At 36.2% G+C, this 17,915-nt stretch overlaps 1 protein-coding gene across 1 annotated transcript; it reads right to left on the reverse strand.

Moving 5' to 3' along the window:
- Positions 1–12,610: 12,610 nt before the first annotated feature.
- LOC309798647 (UDP-glucuronosyltransferase 2B4-like) lies at positions 12,611–17,610 on the reverse strand (the record flags this gene model as incomplete). Its single annotated transcript, XM_082611153.1, has 3 exons — positions 16,750–17,610; positions 15,976–16,124; positions 12,611–12,895 (listed from the first exon to the last, which is right to left on the reverse strand). Exons 1-3 carry the CDS (start codon positions 17,477–17,479, stop codon positions 12,611–12,613), a joined length of 1,164 nt encoding a protein of 387 aa, XP_082467279.1. The 5' UTR covers positions 17,480–17,610.
- Positions 17,611–17,915: the final 305 nt, after the last annotated feature.

Raw genomic sequence — 17,915 nt, forward strand, 5'->3', positions numbered from 1 at the left:
CTTATGTCTTGTATTTCTTTCTTGTCTGGATGCAGGTTTGTTTCCTTACATATTAGTGGACATAAAAGAATGCTTTGTGTTCAGGAATTGTGGGAACCCCATTTGTCTTTTTTTGCATGTTTTATCAGAAATGATTAACTTAGGTCAATTATATTAAAAGCTTACTTCTATTTCTAATATAAGAACTAATGGTACACAATGGAGTTTCCTTAGTATTTTGGTTAAGTGTTCATCTGCTGACATTTTTGGATCTACTCTGGTTATAGGATTGTTTTCTTTTTTCAGGTTTTGTGTTGGTTTGTGTGTAACTTTGATAAGTTAGCTACTTTAGGTATTTTCTATTTTACTTTTAGAATACACTTTTAAATTTTAACCCTCTTATAGTTACTTATTTTAAGTTAATCAAGTTAATCATCAATCCCTCTCAGTAGTAACAAGCTGTATAAAATACAGTTTATGAGAGAGTTTTTTTATACTTTATTTTGAGTTATACCTATAGTTTTGGCCTTTGAATATTAAATATTTGGGATATTTGAATATTTGACCACATTTTTTTTGTTTTCATACATTGTCATAATTGTGTTCTGTACCAGATTATGATTACAGTTTTATATTTACTTTATATTAGTCTTAAGAACACAGGAACTTCACTGTTGAAGGATATTTAAAACTGTTTACTGCTTTCATATGCTCACTGATGTTTAGAATATTTTTCCATTCACTTAAAATTAGTAGGTATATTTACCTATTTCAAAAATAAAGCATAAGGATTTATTTTAAATCTGTGCAGTGTGGTAGAGAAGAAAAGAACATTTAACTGTATTAGGAAACCTGGGTTCTAGTTTCAGCATTGCCTTTGATTAAACCAGTTGGTAATATATGGTAAGTCATTTCACTGACATTTTGTTTGTATTCATCAGTATGTTTTACAAGTTGATATCTAAGGTTTTCTTTTCAAGTTCTTAAACTCTGAAGAATTTCTAAAATATAGAGGAATCACCAAAAATGTTACTTTATGAGATAAGTAGGTAATATTAAAGTCATCTTTCTGAAATAATCATAGTAATAAATATACATCATGTTGAGCACTTTGTATTTAAAGTCACTTTGTGCTTTCATGTACTGACTTCATCTTCATATAGCATCTCTATTTTTATACATGGAGAGACAGGCCCAAAGAGGTTAATAATTTGCTCAAGATTTTAAAGGTGGTAATTGATGGAGCCAAGATTCCACCCATATGTTTCATCCAGTTTGGTGTTTTTGAAGAAGCCATCTCATCATTTGGAAAAAGTAGAAAAATAATAAATATTTTAAATGATGGTGCTGGGTTCTACTAAGGATGTTAAACATATTTCAAGCTTCCTTATTAAAAGAAATATCCAATCACATGTTAACGTGTGCTTTGTATTTTAGGTGTTAAGATGCTTAGTATCCAGTTAATCTAAAAAGCTAACATTTATTGATTTCTTACTATGTTATCACGTATTATTCTGTATACTTAATGTTAGCTGATTTACTCCTCACAATAACTGTTTTTTCTCCTGAGTTTTTTGAATGAAAAAACTGACAGAGGAACGTGGTGTGAAAGATTGATAATTTTTTTCCTGTGCAAAGAAATCAAAATAATAGAAGTGTAAAATGGAAATTTTGATTAGCTATTTGAAGACATTTATGACAGCCTTCCTTATTGTGAGAAGCATAGTTTCTTCCATGTATTCTACAATATTGACTGTAAAAATCTATACATCAGCAACATGTTCAAGTCAAACAAAATTCAGTTATTCAGAGTGGTTTTCTTTTTGTTTTCTTGTTTGTTTGTTTTGGCAGCATGGGATCTTAGCTCTCTGACCAGGGATTGAACCTGGCCACCGCAGTGAAAGCACCAAATCTTAACCACTGGACACCAGGGAATTCCCTATTCAGAGTTTAGAAATACAGGGTTTTTATTAGGTGGAGTAAGAATTCAAGGGAGGGGAATGTAATTCAGGTATATGTCACTTCTCTTTTGGCTTTGCTTTCCTCTATAATGACTTTATTCTCCGGCATAGTCTTAAGTATTCCAAAAATGGCCATTACCATCTCCAGGCTTCTGTTATCCATATAGTTCTCAGTGTCAGAAGGAGAGAGACCATTTTTCCAACAAGTTTCCATATCAATTCCACAAAAGAACTCTGAATAGCCATGCTGGTTTCATGGAGCCAGCTCTGATCCAATGTGTGTGTCCAGGGAAATGGTGTTCTTTGACTAGCCAGCATTGGAGGCAAGAGAAGCTGGGCATATGTCAGTGCCACTAGAATTACATCAGGAGGGACAGTTGCCAAATGACATGGACAAGTAGATAGCTGTTAAATGCGTGTTCTCTCATAGAACTAACATCGCTATGTCTGATTTTTCACTCAGAGTATTTTGTCATCGTAGGCATAGCTTCCTTCTGTTCCTGGATGTCTCTTTTCATCCTGCTGTAGAATGCCTCGGTCACTCACCTGAAGGACATAGATCCTGCTTTGTCATATCACTAAAATTATGATCTTAAGGCATCGATGTATGTAATAATAAGGAAATACGAGTTGTTGCCAGCATTTCACTGACTATGCTAGAGTTCCCTGACCGCAAGGTAAGGGTGACTGTTCACACGTGGGTCATTTTATCTCAACTTTTAAGATTTTGTTTGATTTGGATAGAAAACATTCCAAACGTAATTTGATGTACATATTAAAAATTGAGGCACGTGACACTATTCATCCAAGCCTTTAGACTTCAAGTTCCTTGTAGTAGGAATAGGTATCTTAGAACTTAAACAATTCATAGTATTCTATCCTCTGTATTATGGGTCATCTAAGTTTTTTCTCCTTTTCATGCTTTTAAGTCTTTGTGTTTCCCTTTCAGTTTCTTTATGTCCTAAACTTGTCTGTGACATCTGAAAGACTATTCAATCCTACAAATGATATTCAGGGTATAACAGGTCAGAAAACTGTTCCAGGTCTTGGCGTCCACTGAACTCACGCAAAGGAACTTTGTTTTTAAATTACGTGGCAAAAGACAGGAGGCTGCAGTTAGCCTCAAATAGTTTTCAAAGGACTCAATGATTTTGGAATGTGAGCTCAGTACTTTTGGTTGGAAATAATCAATGGGCAAACAACTGACTTATAAGAATGCAAATATTCCGACTACCCACTTCATCTGTAGTGGTTTTCAGAAGTGGATGAGAATTTTGATACAAAATTAGGAAATGTAAGTGGTTTTTATGGGAACATACTATTTAGATTAAAGGTGTTTCTTTTACCATGGGGGTAATCGTATTTTTCCTCTAACTTCTGAGAGTTTTTTTTTTTTTTTTTCTTCCGGTCGCGGGCCTCTCATTGTTGTGGCCTCTCCCGTTGTGGAGCACAGGCTCTGGACGTGCAGGCTTAGTGGCCATGGCTCACGGGCCCAGCCGCTCCACGGCATGTGGGATCTTCCCGGACCGGAGCATGAACCCGCGTCCCCTGCATTGGCAGGCGGACTCTCAACCACTGCGCCACCAGGGAAGCCCCTTCTGAGAGTTTTTAACTGACGTCTATGGAGATAGAATACTATTGGGATTAATTTTAAGCTCAAAATACTCAATTTTTAAATTATTGTTTTCAAAACTAAATGCACATAAAATAGTTACTATATATAAACTTTTAGGATTTTGGATAAGGTTAAATCTCCAATTGTGTCATTTCTTGTTTCAAAATCATTCTGTTGTAGAAAAACTTGTACAAGAACTGCTTTGTAAGCAGACCTCTTTAGAAACGTACATTATCTGTACTATAGCAGCTGCTTTTCATCACTGCAGTGAGGTCATACAGCTTGAGAGAGAATTTGAGAACAGATCCATTGACTCTAATAAATTCTAAATAATAGTTATAGTGAATGTTACTGATTTCTTTTATAGCCTTCATTCATTGTTTTGTCCATCCTAACAGTTCTTCAATTATCACTCAAGTATCCCACCCTGCTAGAACCCATGTGATTCAGGATTAGTTGGACCCATCCTTAGAGAGTGGACTTGATTGGCCAGGGTTATCCCATTCCTTTAGGAACTCATGAATCAGGGCATGGCATTCCTTTTGCCAGGACTTGGCTTAAAATTAGGCAGTTTACCATACTTAGACCAATTAAATGCCATGGGAGGTTTTCTGAGAATTTCTGGGAAAGGTTTGCCTGCTCTTCGGAGAGTCACTGAAATAGATACTATTTCACCTCCTGGGACTAAATTATGTGAATGTGAAGTGTGGAAATGTTTTAACTATTTTACCAGCTTCAGGGAACTGGTTTAAGGATAAATCCAACAAACAATAGGACAACCCATTCTGTCTTGCATCATAGAATAGGGTAGAAATTTCTGTAATTTTTGAGGAACTTTTCTACTTCACTAGGCCTTGAACCAAAGATGCTGTAAGTACAGTCAAGGATTTACAGAAATAAGGAAAAATCATTGGGAAGAGGTCATAGATCTGAGTAAAGCAGAGGGTGAGTGAGGGTGCAGGATCAATATGGACAAACATCTTGGTAAAACAAAGTACATTTCAGCTCATGAAAAAGTGAGACGGGGCTTCCCTGGTGGTGCAGTGGTTGGGAATCCGCCTGCCGATGCAGGGGACATGGGTTCGTGCCCCGGTCTGGGAGGATCCTGCATGCCGCGGAGCGGCTGGGCCCGTGAGCCATGGCCACTAAGCCTGCGCGTCCGGAGCCTGTGCTCCGCAGTGGGAGAGGTCACAACAGTGAGAGGCCCACGTACCGCAAAAAAAAAAAAAAGTGACACAGGGTTATGCTTTGCACTTCAACTCATCTGACCCAAGTGCTGATGTGGGGAAGAGGTGCTCAAAGCACATTGGAGTTTATAGTAAAAATCTGGTAAAGGGAGAAAAGGGAAGGGAGAAATTTAATGATGTTACATTTAATTTTTACATCATCTCTCTCTGGTAGGCACTTCAGAATTTATTGCTAGTATGCAATAAAGTCAGGCTTTGAGCCACATTGTTTTAACTCAGTAGCCCACAATCTTCTGAGAGGAGGAAGGAAGAGATTATTTCTCCTCTGTTTGGGAATGTGTTTCCTGGTGCAATCTGGCAAAAGAGTCGAGATATGATGTTGATTTGGAATGAAGAAAAAAAATATCAAAATATTTTTTTAAACATTTAAAAATTTTAAATTCATTTTAATTTGTGCTTTAATTGAAGCATAATTGAAATGTAACATTATATTAGTTTGAGGTGTACAACATGATTTGGTATTTATATATTGTGAAATTGTCACCACAGTAAATTTAGTTAACATCCATCACCACGTGTAATTTTTTTTCTTGTGATGAGGACTTTTAATATTTACTCTCATCAGTTTTTGCATATGCAATATGATGTTAGCTATAGTCACCATGCTGTTAAAATTACCTCTCCATGACTTGCTTATTTTATAACGGGATGTTTGTACCTTTTTACCCCTTTCAGCCATTTTGCCCACCTCCATCACCCGCCACCTTTGGTAACCACCAACCTATTTTCTGTATAAAATTTTTGAGCTTTATAAAATTTTTATTTTAAAGATTTTTCTTTTAGATTCCATCCACATTTAAGTGAGATTGTACAGTATTTATCTTTGACTTGTTTCACTTGGCATAATGCCCTCAAGGTCCATCTGTGTTGTTAGAAATAGCAAGATTTCATTCTTTTTTAATGGCTGAATAATATTCCATAGTATGTATGCTACACTTTCTTTATTCAGACATCAATGGACACTCAGGTTATGTCTGCATCTTGGCTATTGTAAATTTGCAATGAACATGGATGTGCATATATCTTCTTGAATTAGTGCTTTCGTCTTCTTTGGGTAAGTACCCAGAAGTGAAATTGCTGGATTGTATGGTAGTTCTATTTTTTAGTTTTTTGAGGAACCTACATACTGTTCATAGTGGTTGCACCAGTTTACAATCTCACCAACGGTACAGGAGGGTTCCCTTTTCTTCATATCCTCACCAACACTTGTTATTTCTTGTCTTTTTGATAATAGCCAATCTAACAGGTGTGTGGTGATATTTTGATTTGCATTTTCCTGATGCTTTAGTGATCGTGAGCACTTTTTCATGAACCTGTTGGCCATCTGTTTCTCTTCTTTGGAAAATAGCTATTCAGATCTACCATTTTTTAATTGGATTTTTTTGGGGTTTTGTGTTTTTTGCTATTGAGTTGTATGAGTTTTTAAATATATTTTGGATATTAACACCTTATCAAATATATGATTTGCAAATATTTTCTCCCATTCTGTAGGCTGCCTTTTCATTTTGTTGATGATTTCCTTTGCTGTGCAGAGGCTTTTTAGTTTGATGTACAGGCATACTATGGAGATAATTGCAGGTTCAATTCCAGACCACTGTAATAAAGCAAATATCTCAGTAAAACTAGTCACATGAATATTTTGGTTTTCCGGTGCATTTAAGTTATGTTTACACTATATTATAGTCTATTAAGTGTGCAATAGCAATACATCTAAAAAAATGTATGTACCTTAGGTAAAAAACACTTTATTGCTAAAAAATGGTAACCATCATCTAGCAATGCAAGGTTGCCACAAACCTTCAATTTGTAAAAAAAACATGCAGTATCAGTAAAGCACATTAAAGGGCAGTGCAATAAAACAACGTTGCTTGTAGTCTCACTTTTTTTTTTTTTTTTTTTTTTGCGGTACGCAGGCCTCTCACTGTTGTGGCCTCTCCCGTTGCAGAGCACAGGCTCCGGACACGCAGGCTCAGCGGCCATGGCTCACGGGCCCAGCCACTCCGTGGCATGTGGGATCCTCCCAAACCGGGGCACGAACCCGTGTCCCCTGCATCAGCAGGTGGACTCTCAACCACTGCACCACCAGGGAAGCCTGTTCTTATTTTTTTCAGGTATATACCCAGGAGAGGAATTGCTGGATCATATTTTTGTTTTTTTGAGGAACCTCCATACTGTTTTCCATAGTGGCTGCACCAATTTACATTCCCACCAACAATGTACAAGTGTTCCCTTTTCTCCACATCCTCACCAATATTTGTTATTCATAGACTTTTTGATGCTAGCCATTCTGGCAGATGTGACGTGATACCTCACTGTAGTTTTGATTTGCATTTATCTAATAGGTAGCAATGTTGAGTATATTTTTGAATGCCTGTTAGCCATCTGTACATCTTCTTTAGAAAAAATGTCTATTTGAGACTTGTGCCCATTCTTTGATTGTGTTATTTGTTTTCTTTGATAATGAATTGTATGAGCTGTTTGTGTGTTTTGGATATTAACCACTTGTTAGTCAGATAATTTACAAATATTTTCTCCCATTCTGTAGATTGTATTTTTGTTCTGCCGATGGTTTCCTTTCCTGTGCAAAAGGTTTTACGTTAATTAGGTGTCATTTGTTTATTGCTGCTTTTATTTCTTTTGCCTTAGGAGACTGATCCAAGAAAATATTGCTGTGATTTATGTCAAAGAGTGTTCTGCCTATGTTCCCTTCTAGGAGTTTTATAGTTTCAGGTCTTATATTTAAATCTTTAAACCATTTGAGTTCATTTTTGTATAATGTCATACAAGAATGGTCTAATCTCGTTGTGTTTAATGTGGCTGTCCAGTTTTCCCAGCACCACCTGTTGAAGAGACTCTTTTCTCTGTTACATATTCTTGCTGACTTTCTCAGAGATTGATTGACCATAGGTGTGTGGGATTATTTCCAGGCTCTCTATTCTGTTCCATTGATCTATGTGTTTGTTTTTGTGCCAATACCACACTGTTTTCATTACTGTAGCTTTGTCGTATATGTAGTCTGAAGTCTGGAAGAACTATACCTCCAGCTTTGTTCTTTATCCTCAGTACTGCTATGGCAATTTAGGGTCTTTTGGGGTTCCATATAAATTTTAGTATTATTTGTTCTAGTTCTGTGAAAAATGTCCTGGGTATTTTGATCAGAACTGCACTAAATCTGTAGATAGCTTTGGGTCCTAAGGGAGTTTTAATAATACTAATTCTTCCAACCCAAGAGCACAGGATATCTTTCCATTTCTTTGAATCATCTTCAATTACTTTCATCAGTGTTTTAGAGTTTTCAGCCTGTGGGTCTTTCCCCTCCTTGATTAAGTCTATTCCTAGGTATTTTTTTAATTTTTTATGTGATTTTAAACAGGATTTTTATCTTACTTTCTTGTTCTGACATTTCATTATTAGTTTATAGAAATGCAACAGGTTTCTTTGTATTGATCTTGTATCCTGCATCCTTGCTGAAATTATTTATTAATTCTAATAGTTTTTGTGTGGAGACTTTAGTGTTCTCTATATAGACTATCATGTCATCTGCAAATAGTGACAGTTTTACCTCTTCCCTTCCAATTTGGATACTTTTTGTTTCCTTTTTGTATCTGATTGCTGTGGTTAGGACTTCAAATACTATGTTAAATAGAGGCAGTGAGAGTGACATCCTTGTCTTGTTCCTGAATTTAGAGATAAGGTTTTCAGCTGATCACTGTTGAGTAATATATTTGTTGTGAGTTTGTCATAAATGGCCTTTATTATGTTGAAATATGTTCCCTCTATACCCACTTTGATGAAAGTTTTTATCATGAATGGGTGAATTTTATCAGTTGGTTTTTGTGCATCTATTGAGATATTCATGTGATTTTTATCTTTCCTTTTGTTAATGTGGTATATCACATTGATTGATTTGCATATGTTGAATCATCCTTGTGACCCTGGAATGAATCCAATTTGATCATGGTGTGCGATTCTTTTTATGTATTGTTGGATTCAGTTTGCTAATATTTTTCATTAGCTAATATTTTTTAAGGATTTTTGCATCTATACTCATTAATGATATCCACCTATAATTTTCTTTTTTTGTCTTTGACTGGTTTTGGTATCAGGGCAATTGTGGTCTTGTAGAATGAATTTGGGAGTGTTCCCTTCTCTTCACTTTTTTGAAATAGTTTGAGAGGGATAAGTATAAATTCTTTTTTATATGTTTGGTAGAATTCCCCAGTGAAGCCATCTGGTCCTGGACTTTTGTTTCCTGGGAATCTTTTTAAATTTCAAATTCAATTTCACTTCTAGTGATCAGTCTGTTCAAATTGTCTGTTTCTTTTTGACTCAGTCTTGGCAAGCTATATGCTCCTAGAAACTTGTCCATTTCTTCTAGGTTGTCCAATTTGTTGGCATATAATTGTTCATAGTATTCTCTTATGATTTTTTGAATTTCTGTGGAATTGGTTGTTATTTCTCCTCTTTTATTTCTTCTTTTGTTTTTTCGGGTCCTCTCTTTCTTCTTAGTGGGCTTGGCTAAAGATTAATCAATTTTGTTTATCTTTTCAAAAAAACAGTTCTTGGTTTGATTTTTCTATTGTTTTTTGATGTCTATTTCATTTGTTTCTGATCATTACTACTTCCTTCCTTCTTCCAACTTTCAGCTTTCTTTTTTCTTCTTCTAATTCCTTTAGTTGATAGATTAGGTTGCTTGAGATTTTTCTTATTTCTTGAGGAAGGCCTGCATCACTATGAACTTCCCTCTTAGAACTGCTTTTTGTTGCAACCCCTAGATTTTGGAAAGCTGTGTTTCCATTTTTATTTGTCTTGAGGTGTTTTCCTTTTTCCTCTTTGATTTCATTGTTGACCCACATTTTTGGTAGTAACATGCGGTTTAATCTCCATATGTTTGTTCTTTTCCAGATTTTCTTTCTTTAGCTGATTTCTAGTTTCATGCTACTGTGGTCAGAAAACTGCTTGGTATAGTTTCTATCCTCATAAGTTTGTTGCTGCTTGTTTTGCGACCTGGTATGTGATCTATATTGGAGAGCATTCCATGTGCACTGGAAAAGAATATGTATTTCTTATTTTTTTTGGAAGTAATGTCCTGTAGATACCAAGTAAATTCGACTGGTCTATTGTGCCATTTAAGGCCACTGTTGCTTTATTGATATTTGTCTGGATGATTGGCCCATTGATGTCAGAGGGGGTTTAAAATCTCCTGCTATTATAGTACTATTGTCAAGTCCTCATTTTGTGTCTGTTAGTATTTGCTATATATATATTTAGGTGCTTCTGTATTGGGTGTGTATATGTTAACAAGTGTAATATCCTCTTTTTGTTTTCCCTTTATTATTCTATAATGCCCTTCTTTGTCTTTCATTATGGCCTTTCAAAGTTTATTTTGTCTGTTATTAGTATTGCTACCTCTGCTTTCTTGTTGTTTTCAGTTACATAAAATATCTTTTCCTATCTCCTCAATTTCAGTCTGTGTATGTGTTTTGCCCTGAAGTGAGTCTCTTGTAAGGCACCATACTGAAGGCTCTTGTTCTTTTTTTTTTTTTTTTTTTTTTTGGTGGTACACGGACCTCTCACTGTTGTGGCCTCTCCTGTTGTGGAGCACAGGCTCCGGATTCACAGGCTCAGCGGCCATGGCTCATGGGCCCAGCCGCTCCACGGCATGTGGGATCTTCCCAGACCGGGGCACAAACCCATGTCCCTTGCATCGGCAGGTGAACTCTCAACCACTGCACCACCGGGGAAGCCCTCTTGTTCTTTGTTATCCATTCAGCTGCCCTATGTCTTTTGGTTGGAGCATTTAGTCCATTGACATGTAAAGGAATTTTTGATAGTTATTAATGACATTGCCATTCTAAAACTGTTTTCCAGTTGTTTTGTAGTTTCTGTTCATTTCTTCTTTTAATTTTTCTGTTATGGTTTGACGATCTTATTTCATAGTATGCTTGGGATCCATCTTTTTGATTTTTGTGTATCTATTGTACATTTTTGATTTGTGGTTATCGTGGGGTTCATATATGTTAACCCATAATTATATCTACTTTCTTTAAACTAATAGTCATTTAAGTTTAAACACATTCTAAGAGATTAATTTTTTATTCCTCTCCCTCATATTTTGTATTTTTGATATTATATTTTACATCTTCATGTTTATCCCTTTACTGTTTATGGTAGTTATAGTTGCTTTTGCAATATTTTTTTGTCTTTTAATCTATGTACTGGCTTATTTAAGTGCTCTTCAGGAAAAAAAGTGATCTTCAATCCTTACTTTATATTTGCCATTTCTACTGTGATTATCCCTTTCCTATAGATTCTTACTTCTTTTTCATTTACAGAAGACCCATCAACATTTCTTTTTGGGTAGGTTTATTATTGCCAAATTTTTTTAGTTATTGCTTGTTTGAGAAGTTCTTTATCTCTCCTATTTTAAATGACAGTCTTGCTGGGTAGAGTATCCTAGGTTGCAAATTTTTCCCTTTCAGGAATTTGAATAGATCATGCTGCCCCCCTTCTGGCCTGAAAGTTTCTGCAGAGAAATCAGATAATAACCTTATAGTGATTCTTTTGTATATGACTCTTTGTCTTTCTCTTGCTGCCTTTAGAATTCTCTCTTTATTTTTAACTCTTGTCATTAATTATGATATGTCTTATTCTGGGTCTGTCTGAGTTCATGTTGTTTCAGATCCTCTGTGCTTTCTATACCTGGATGTCTGTTTCCTTCTCTAGATTTGGGAATTTTTCAGCCATAATTTCTTCAAATACATCTCGATAACTTTTCTCTCTCTTTCGTCTTCTGGAACCCCTAAAATGCAAATGTTGGCATGTTTTATGTTATCCCAAAGACCTCATATGTTACTTTATTTTTATTTATTTGTCTTTTGTTCTGATGTTCTGATTGGGTGATTTTCATTCTATTTTCTAAATTACTTATGCATTCTTCTGTATCATTTAGTATTTTATTCATTGCTTCTAAAGTGCTTTTTATCTCAGATATTGAATCATCTATTTTTGTTTGTGTCTTCTTTATATTTTCTAGTTCCCTGTTAAAATGATCTGTGCTTAGATGAATTCTCTTTCCTAATTCAGTTAGCATTTTTATTATCAACAGTTTGAATTCATTGTCTAGTAGACTGATTATCTCTGTTCATTATTTTTTTTTCAGGGCTTTTGTCTTGCTCTTTCAATTGAGAGTAGTTCTCTGCCTTTTCATTTTACTTGCCCTGTCTCTGTGAATATAGGTGAAACAGTTACCTCTTGTGGTCCTGAAGTGGTGTTCTTATGTGGAAGCATCCTTATGTAGACCTTGTGTGCCTTTGGTGGGAGGGCTGTGTTTGATGTGGATTCCAGTCACACATTTCCTTAGGGTGTGCTGGTATGGTAGCTATCACCTTGGTGTAGGGGTTGTGGCTGGTGATGGAGAAGCCTGAGCCTGTGCAGGGTGTGAGGTGGAACTTCCACTCTGTTCAGTGGCCATCTCTACCCTTTCACAGGTGGAGTCTGCTCCCAAGGTGCTGGAGCAGAATGTTGAGAATCTGGCTCGAGCTGGTTGTGTGTTCCATTTAAGTGTGTGTTTTTCCTCCTCCCTGCACTGGGGTCTTTTCCCCAAAGCAGGGGAGTACTGAAGCAAGTGGGGCTCCTGTTCTTACAGTGGTCTGATGCACTGCTTATGTAGGCATCTGTGGCTACCACAGACACAGCTCACATTCACATCTCTTCCCCTGTTGTGGTCACTCCAGATCTAGTGCTAGGTTGTGGCATCAAGTGGGCAAGGCTGGAACATTTGCTCATCTGGGATTGTGTACTTGTGGTCACAGGAGTTCAGGCAGCTGTGCTGCCATCAGAAGTCTGGGCTGCTTATGGGGTGCTGTCTTAGTAAGCACCAACAACGGCCTCCGCCATCCCACCTGCAAACACCCCAGGCCCCAGGTCACCTCTGCATCCCAAGATTGAATCTTTTCCCAGTTGGTGGGGAATCTCCCTAGATCCAGGGCCAAGCTGTGGTGTGGAGTGGGTGGTGTAGGAGTGTTTGCTTGGCTTGGACTGGGTAGCCCAGTGAGGCAGCAGCCACTAGGGCTGACCTCTCTCCACCCTGTCTGTTGGCAAGCCAGCACCCTTGCATTCCACACAAGTGGAGTCTAGGCTTCTCCAGACTTTCTATCTGTCCCAGCAGCTCTCCAAGCAGCCAAGGGAACTTGTCTCCTTCCTGAAGGACCCTAGAACTGGGATGCCCAGTCTGTGACTTGACCCACTCACTTCCCAGGGTGAGTGTCCATCTGTGCAATCTCTCTTTTCCTCTTAGTACCCTCCCAGGGGTATTGGTCCCAAACCGGTTCTTTTTTTCCTGTCCTACTCAATTATGTGTGTATCTTACTTACAGCCTTGGTTTGTAGGAGTTCTGCCACTTTCCAGTTAGTTTTCCATGAGAATTGTTCCACATGCAGATGTATTTTTGATGTGTTTGTGGGGGGAGGTGAGCTCCAAATCATCTTGCTCCACCACCATTTGATCTTCCTCTGATCAGTGATCTTTGATGTTACTATTGCAAAGAGATTATGATTCACTGAAGGCTCAAGATGATTAGTATTTATTGCCAATAAGGCGTTTTTAAATTGAGATATGTACATTTTGAAGATGAAATATATTTGACATAAAACATTATGTAATTTAAGTTGTATAATGTATTGATTTGATACATTTATATTCAGTATATTGTAATAGGATTGTCATTTTTCATGGTAGTTCGCACCTCTCATGTCACATAATTATCATTTCTTTTTGTGGTTGGAATAATTAAGATGTTGTCTCTTAGCAAGTTTGATGATTATAATATAATATGGTTGTCCATATTCACTGTACTGTACCTCAGATCTCTAGGACTTATTTTTCTATGAGATGCCGATCTGTACCCTTAAAAGATATCTCTCCTATTCTCCTACCCCTCAGCTCCTGGTAATCACCATATTACTCTCTGTTTTTACAAGTTTGACTTTTTTATATTCCACATAAAATGGATATTATCTAGTATTTGTCTTTCTCTGTCTTTTAAAAAAATAACAAAATGACCATCTTTAGCTAGATTAACTAAGGAAAGAAGAAGACATAAATAAAATTAGAAATGAAAGTGGAGACATTATAACTGATGCTACAGAAATACATAGGCTCGTAAGAGACTACTGTGTAGAATTATATGCCAAAAATTACATTACCAAGAAGAATGAATAAATTCCTAGAAACACGCAATCTATCAAGACTGAATCAGGAAGAATTAGAAAATCTGGACAGTTATAATAAGTAAAGGTATTGAATGAGTTTCAAAAACCTCTCAACAGAAAACCCCAGGACCAGATGGCTTCACTGACATATACTATGAAATATTTAAAGAATAATTAATGCCAGTTCTTCAAAAACTCTTCCAAAAAAATTAAAGAGGAGAGAGGGAACACTTCCAAACTCATTCTACAAGGCCAGTATTACCTTGAATATAAGCCATTATCCAGGATGAATATAGATGCAAAAATTCTCATCCAAATATCAGCAAGTCAAATTCAAGAACATATTAAAAGGATTATATACCATGACCAAATGGGATTTATCCCTGGGATGCAAGGATGGTTCAAAGTACCCAAATCAGTAAGTGTAATACATTGCATTAATAGAATGAAATTTAAAATAACTTGATCATCTCAATAAATGTAGAATAACATTTGGCAAGATAGAACATCCTTTCCTGATAAAAACCCTCAACATATTGGGTGTAGATGGAACATACTTCAACATAATAAAGATGTGATATATATAATACACACACACACATGCACCCACACACAGAACTGAATGTTATTCATCTATGAGAAAGAAGGACATCTTGCCATTGTTTGACAACGTGAATGGACTTTGATGGCATTATGCTAAAATTAGTGCTTTCATTCTAATCTTATTTACTCCTATAACTAAATATACATTGTGACATATATTTTGAAAATTGTAATTCTAATTTATATTTTTTTATCCTACAAGAAAATTGTGATCTTATTATAGCTATTATTTTCCAACTAAACCTCATACTATAGTTGATTTAGTGTAACAAAAAAATTATTTGAGAAAACAATTGTAATGGTGTGATGTGCACACGATAATTTATTTAATTATTGCTTAATTTTGAATATTTACATTACTTCCAGTGTTGTCTTTTATGAATTACTGCCCAAAATATTGTTTTTGCACATCTTGATTAATTTTCTCTGCATGGTTTCTTAGGAGTATATTATGAAGTCAAAGGCTATAGCATTTTTAAGATTCTTGAAGCATTTTGACAAATGTCTTAATTCTTTAAAAATTACAGAAATTTTCTGAGAACCTAATAATGAATGGAAAATTTAGTAGCTTGAAGGAATAGTTTCTTTATATAATGAAATCTTCACAATCATTGACGTATTTAAATCTTGTTTTGCAACTTAATAGCAACAGCTACTGTTACTAATTATTATCATTATCCTACTATTCATCTTTTCTTTGTCCTTATTTCTCTCCTCTTAACCTCCCTTCTTACTAACACTATCACTTTCCTGCAATGAGAACGGTGAAATCTTTCAAAAACTAGGGTTAGATAGCATAGAACTTTCACTTATCTTAGCCTTTGTTGGTGCAAATGGCATTATTTTGTTCTTTTTTTATGGCTGAGTAATATTCCATTGTATATATGTACCACATCTTCTTTTATTTATTTTTGGCTGCATTGGTTCTTCCTTGCTGTGCATGGGCTTTCTCTAGTTGTGGTGAGCAGGGGCTACTCTTTGCAGCATGCGCACTTCTCATTGCAGTGGCTTCTCTTGTTGTGGAGCATGGGCTCTGGGCATGCGGGCTTCAGTACTTGTGGCTCACAGGCTCTAGAGCACAAACTCAGTAGTTGTGGCACATGGGCTTAGCTGCTCCGTGGCATGTGGGATCTTCCCAGACCGGGGCTTGAACCCATGTCCCCTGCATTGGCATTGATAATGAAATTCTGATACTTGCGTTGGTATAGAAATAAATATATGAGTTTCTAATTGGCAAGTCACTTTATCTAGCATCCCACATCTCTCTCACTGTAATTAAATATTCTAAATAAAGAACACAGGATTATTCCTATTGAAAATGCAAAGTAAGCAAAACAAAATAAATAGGAATAGGTAACCTTAGGCAGGGGGTTGGCTGGTTTGCAGTGGAGGCCTCCAACAAATTCAAAATTTGGTAGCAGTGGGAGAGGAAATTCAAAATCCCAGTATGTTCGAATGAGCCACATTTCAGCTTTCCCCATTGTCTTTAATAATGTAGTCGGTCTTCCTGGAAGGATAAACCAAAACAAAAAGAGTTAGATCAAATGATAGTATTGCCATGTGGATATAGTAGGTAGTTTTTGGAAAGGAGCTTGGAATGATATAGCCAAAGATGTGTGAAAGTGTTCTCTAATAACGCAAATATATATGTATGTGTATAGTGTACATCATATTGTATCATATTATATCATATCATATCATATAATACAGAAACCGAGCTACACAAGTAGAAACAATTTCTAAATGCTGCCTAGATACTTGTGCTACAAATATGTGTGTAACTCTTCAATCTACCTGTCTTCATTTATCAAGGCATCTTATGAGGTTTCTAGAGATTGTTTTTAAGTTAAAAAAAGAAGTTAGTAATATGGATATATAATTGCTTGGAGAAGACCTAAGGGCTTCAGTTTGTGTTTTATGACTTCCTGGAGGAGAATCTGTATGAGTAATGGGAAACAGGGTTATACCTTACCCTATAATTTAATATTTTGATAATATTTATGAAATCATTTTATATTTTCATTTCATTGTTTCACTTATAAGAGACAAAATTCTGTTACTTTATACAAACTCACCTTCCAAGGCACTAGGAAAGTTAGGACTTCATTCTACCAACTAAAAATATGATTTACCTAGTACTTGGCTGTAAAACTGATTCCATTTCTTCTCATTAAATGTCTGGAACCAAAAGTCAAAATAAATTGCATATATCATATTTTTGACCCTCTCCGTGAATGTCATGTGATCACTTAATTCTGAAAACGTAGCAGGTACGTAGGATGCTGGGAATGGAAGTCTTCCACTATACTTTTCAGCTGAATAGCCAGGAGAGAAGCAGAGACTGTACACTGAAGGTACTTTAAGTACCTCAGCCAGCAGCTCACCACAGGGTCCAACAGCATCTGCAAGAACAACATCAAACCTTGAATCATGTAGTTTTGTCATCAGCATCTTGTTCAAAACAACATCTTTACAGATATTCATAAGCATATCAGAAAGTTCCCAAAATAAACTTCTCAATGATGAAAAATATGTCCGCAACGAATTTTTTGCCAGATATGTCCATTTCTCTACCAAATGCTTGATGGCATGCTTCAAATTATCTTTAGTTAAAGACATAGGGAAAGTCTCAAACTTAATAGCAGATGGTTTGTTGGGATCAATAGGAATGGAAGCTGAAGTTGTCAGAACAGTCACCTTATGACCCCTCATGACAAGTTCATCCAGGATTGTCTTCATATTCATCCAATGACTGTATTTCATTGGCTGTGCCAGCACCTTTCCACAACTTCCAGAGCTAAAGTAGCAAGTCAGCTGTAGTAGCAGCAGAAGTGAGAGGCATTTCACAGACATCTTGTTCATATGCAATACTTTTCAAAAATTACATTATCCTTTTGCCATTGCTCATGCTTATATCCAAGGAGAAATCAATCAGGATGTTAAATTATAACTCCTGTGCCTCAAATAACTACATTATATGAATAGTCACAGCTGTGGAAATCAAGTGACAGGGCAAAGCATAGAACACTTCATGTTTATACTGGTGTTTAATATTATTTCAACAGTGCTATTATGCATCTAAAAGTTGATGACCTTGCACACGCAAATCAGTTATGTAAAAGAGAAAAATAGTGTAACAACAGTGGCAAGTGAGAGGCTTTTGTGTCTGTAGTCCCCTTGACACAGAATTAGAGATAATGTAACATCAACAGGATGGAGGGTTAGGAGGTCCCAACACTTGTATCGCCCACAAAAGCAACAAAGACAATAAATGAGCAACTACAAACCAATGTAAATT

Source organism: Mesoplodon mirus (assembly GCF_964341445.2).
Source record: "Mesoplodon mirus genome assembly, chromosome: 2".
Classification (NCBI taxonomy): domain Eukaryota; kingdom Metazoa; phylum Chordata; class Mammalia; order Artiodactyla; family Ziphiidae; genus Mesoplodon; species Mesoplodon mirus.